The 4867-nt window shown below is 41.8% G+C and overlaps 1 protein-coding gene across 1 annotated transcript; it reads left to right on the forward strand.

Moving 5' to 3' along the window:
* The first annotated feature begins 3623 nt into the window (after positions 1–3623).
* LOC141628774 (protein FAR1-RELATED SEQUENCE 5-like) lies at positions 3624–4286 on the forward strand. Its single transcript, XM_074441867.1, has one exon. It carries the CDS (start codon positions 3624–3626, stop codon positions 4284–4286), a length of 663 nt encoding a protein of 220 aa, XP_074297968.1.
* The last annotated feature ends 581 nt before the right edge of the window (positions 4287–4867 follow it).

The following is a 4867-nucleotide window of genomic DNA, read 5'->3' on the forward strand; positions in this document are numbered from 1 at the left end:
CGGCCCATCACAACATCCTCGCATCTTCGGTTCACCACGGCACCCCGTCTGCAAGGTTTGTGATCCTCCTCCAACTCTATCCTGTGCATACAAATATCGGGACTAATCCCCGTGATATCGTCCAGTGAATAGCCCATTGCCTTCCTGTTTTTCTTAAGTACAACTAACAAAGAGGTCAGCTGATCATCACTAAGCTTGGCACTAACAATGACTGGATATTGCTCTGTATCGTCTAAGAAAGCATATTTAAGATGAGAAGGGAGAGGCTTACGTTCCGGTACCTTTACCTCAATGGAGCAAAGAGTGCTAATCATTTGTTCCACCTGTTCTCCCTCATGCTCATCTAAATCATCAACAAGCAAATCCAGCGCAGCGTCATCGTCGTCTGGGCTGTCTGCACACTCATCAAAAAGCATAAGAGCTTCTAGTGGGTCCTTCATAAAAGAACCCGACCAGAAGTCATAAATCGACTCGTCAATGATATCGACCGAATAGCAAGTGTCCTCTATCATTGGGCGAGCTAAAGTCTTGGCGGATGAATGTGATAGCGTCATCCCCTCTCGCAAGAGTCAGACGCCCTTGTCTGACATCAATAACAGCCCCAGCTGTACAAAGGAATGGTCTTCCTAAGATAATTTGGGTCCGAGTGTCCTCAGCTATATCCAAAACAATGAAATCCACTGGGATGTAGAGCTTGCCTATTTTCACGGGCACGTCCTCTAAGACACCTAAGGGCCTCCTAACAGATCTATCAGCCATCTGTAGGGTAATGTTAGTCACTTTGAAATGACTCATCTTTAGTTTCTTGCAGACAGGAAGGGGCATGACACTGACACTGGCACCTAAATCACAAAGGGCCTTATCAATAACCATATTGCCTATGACACAGGTAATAGAAAAGCTGCCCGGGTCTTTCATTTTTGGAGGGGCCTTATTCAACAGCAAATTACTAGACTCTTCCATAAATGAAATCGTCTCAAATTCACTCAAATTTCTCTTACGCGTCACAATATCCTTCATAAACTTAGCGTAAGTGGGTACCTGAGTAACAAGTTCGGAAAAGGGGACAGTTACCGGAGGTTCTTCACGACGTCCACAAACTTACCGTCGCTTTCGATTTTTGCGTCCTTCAGACGACTTGGGAAGGGTACCCTGGTAGCGATGAGTGGCCTCGCAACTTTTTCTTTACCCTTATCAATGCGCGACGTCTCCACAGCAGGGGAAGATGACACGGTGGCGGTATTAGATAGTAAATTAGGATCCCCGCCACTTAAAGTACTGGATCGAGTACTTTTATCAGTCGATCGACCAATTGCCTTTTCTGTTTCACTCGATCGACCATGTTTATCACTCGATCGAGTGATTTCTTTAGCATAGTTACTCGATCGAGTGAGACTGTTACTCGATCGACCAACATTGAATTCTGCACTTCTCGATCGACCACTATTTTCACTCGATCGAGTGGTAGGGTGAGTTAAACTGCTCGATCGAGTAGAGAGGTCACTCGATCGAGTGTTTACAGCACACGCAGCGAGTATTTCCTTCAAAAACTCGTCTAAATCATCATCCGAGTTATCGTCAGCTATCAAAACCTCGTCTTCTTCATGAGTAAGGTCATTTTGAAAATTCATTGCACTGACTGGATCGCAAATTGGAAGAAGCTTGGCTTGGTCTGCCGCGAGTGTTAACTGCGCGACTTGTTCTTTCAGTTCCGATATAACCGTTTCAGATTGCCGTGACATATTTGACATACTCATCATAATGGACTTTAATTTGGCAATTTCTTCTCTTGCAGAAGGAGAGACCGGTTGTGGTACTGGCGTAGAAGGGGTAGAATCATTCTTGAGTTCTTCATACAGCTGGGAGAAAGGAACTCCCTGCTTGTATTTCTGGTAGGCAAGAACGCGGTCAACACTTTCCATGCATAAGATAGGGTCATGCCCTTCCGTGCCACATCTACCACATGGCTCTTTATGCTCCGTAATCGTAGGCATCTTGGCAAATAAACTTTCAAAGCAACAACTAACCTGCAAACTAATCAAAACTTTGCAGAAATGAGATCAGTCTCAAGGAATGAATTCCCTGAGACGAGGGACAAACTTAATTAAAGCAACAAGTTTGCGCCACCTCCCCGGCAACGGCGCCAAAATTTGACACGGCTATCGCGTACCTGTTAAAAATAACCAACTGGCTCTAACTAATATAGCTAGGGAAGTCGGGTCGAATCCACAGAGAGGTTGGAAAATGTCAGCTAAATCTAAGTTCGTCAAGTAACCAAATTGGGGGTTTATAAAATGTGATTTCTAAACTAAAGAGAGCAAGGAGAAGAGAAATAAAAGGAAGGAAATAACAGATAGAGAAGAATAGCTAAGACAAACGGTTCACCATAATCATCCGGTCGAGTAATCTAGGTCCCAAGTCAATGCAAATGCGGTCTAAGGGGTAGCGAACGTCACCTTTCGGCCCTTAATTCACCCTAAAGTGTAAACAGCTTAACTTTCGCCCTCACTGCAATACTATATTGTTCGCTACTAGTCTACCTTTCCCAACCTTTCGGTCCAGGTCAAGGATCACTAAGAATTAAAGGTCTAATCTAAGCGACTCAATTAGGCAATTACAATTAATTGTAGCATTTAAACAACAAAGACAAGATTAAAGCATTAACCTAATAAATCGATTACTCTCCCTTCATATTACGGATCCCCTATAGTCTTAGCATAGGACAATTAGCTACTCATAACCAATGAATTATCGATAATGACGAATTGATAATTAAAACTAGACATGGTGATAAAACTAAAAAGGATTCCAATAAAACAACTATGATAACAATTAAAGGGAAGAAGGGATTAAAGCAATGAATAAAATTAGGAATAAAAGTAGAATGATAATACCAATCGCGTTCCAAATCCGAGTAGTAAAGAGTAAAAGAAGGGCAAAATCCAAAATCCAAAGAACAGTAACAAGAACTAGAGTAAAAACCAACGTGAGAGCAGAAAAAGAAGTCACGTAGTTCCCCCTCGCCTTATACTAAAATCCGTTCTCAAACCTAATCTATGGACTAATTACAAAAGCCCATAAATAATTTAGGCGGAATTTGACTAAAACACAAGAAACCATTCGATCGAGTAGAAGTAATCTACTCGATCGAGCAAATCATCACCAAACCACTCGATCGAGTGGTTATAAACCATTCGATCGAGCACCCCTTGCATAAACTCCTCGATTGGCTCCATAAACTGGTCGATCGACCGGTCTTGAGTTCATAAAGCATTCGATCGAATAGTGAACCACTCGATCGAGCTATATAGGCACGTTAGGACTTGAATTGCTTCCCGAACTCAGCTCACGCGTCTTCCAAGTGTTAGATTTCCAAGCTCCGGCTCCTTATTTTCCATGAATGCATACAATTGGGACAATTAAGGCTCGATTTAGCTCCTCTTCGGCCAATTCCTGCAAATTACAAATAACGGACCAAAGTAGAATATTCGGGGGTATTTGTAGCCAGATGCTACATAAAAAGCACAGAAATGCGTGTAAAAATGAGGTGAAAACCTTATATAAAAGACACGCATCATATATCATTAATCTGATAGAATAAATCATGGTGTTACAAGTATCGCATGCCTTTTTCCCCCTTCATAGGGGTGAATCAACATGAGAATTCAGTTGTTTTTGCTTGTGCTTTGGTTACGCGCGATTATGTAGAAAGTTTTGACTGGGTTTTTGCGAAGTTTTTAAAATGCATGGGTAGAGCTTCATCAGTTATATTGACAGACCAGAAAAGAGCAATTGTTAATGCAATTAAAAAAATCTTCCCCAACACTCACCACAGGCTCTGCCTTTGGCACATACTGAAAAATGCTAGTAAAAATATGGGAAAACATCCACTTTGGAACGATATCTCAAGTGACCTGAATTTAGCAGTTCACGACAATTTGGATGTGCATGATTTTGAGATAGCATGGAAGGAAATGGTTCGTAAATATGGTATTCAAAAATCTTCGTGGGTGACGGAGTCGTACTTGATCAGAGAGAGTTGGATCCCCGCATATTGGCGTGGAATATTTTGTGCTGGGATGTCGTCGACGCATAGGAGTGAGCAACAGAACCGGTTTTTCAAAACTTATGTCAATGGGAGGACTACCTTAAGGCAGTTTGCAAAGAAAGTTGAAGAAGCCTTGAAATTGAAAGTGGAGGAGGAGACCGCGAACAATCACAGTTACACAGAGAAACCGTATAAGATTGAGTGCAACTTATTTGTTGAGCAGGTTTTCCATAAGTAGTACACTAAGAAAATATATAAGTTGGTACGTGACGAGGTAATTGGGTTAATTTATACCAACGCTGATCCGCCAAGAAGAATTGGGTATCATACGACATTTAACGTTGAAGATAAAAAAGTGGCTTCATTTGGTAAGTCGAAGAACTATTTGGTTGATATTGACAGAAGTGTGAGACTGCTCAAGTGCTCATGTAAGTTATTTGAGTTCAAGGGTATACTCTATCGACATATTATTACATGCATGGTTATCGAAGATGTGAAGGTGATTCCGGAGAAGTATATACTTGATCGATGGCGAAATGACTTGGTTAGAGAATACGAGACAGTCAAAACTGGGTACTATAATCCGAAAGCCTCAGCTCGTGCGAAGAAGTCGTTGGAGGTGACTTTAAGGAACCACTACATTTCCACACTAGCACTGCGAGACGATGAAACTTATGCAACATACGACAGACTGTCTTCTAAATTAATTAAGGAGTTCGAGGGGATTGTTGGTGTTGAAACTATAGACGCTTATGTTCCTGACGGTGTTTTTTCTAGGGTATAAGGTCATAGAAGGCTACAGCCTAATGAATGCAACAC

Source organism: Silene latifolia, chromosome Y (assembly GCF_048544455.1).
Source record: "Silene latifolia isolate original U9 population chromosome Y, ASM4854445v1, whole genome shotgun sequence".
In the NCBI taxonomy this organism is placed as follows: Eukaryota; Viridiplantae; Streptophyta; class Magnoliopsida; order Caryophyllales; family Caryophyllaceae; genus Silene; species Silene latifolia.

Bases quoted from the DNA above. Each gene is read 5' to 3' on its own strand.
- LOC141628774 (XM_074441867.1), top strand. From the start codon at position 3,624: ATGCCTTTTTCCCCCTTCATAGGGGTGAATCAACATGAGAATTCAGTT.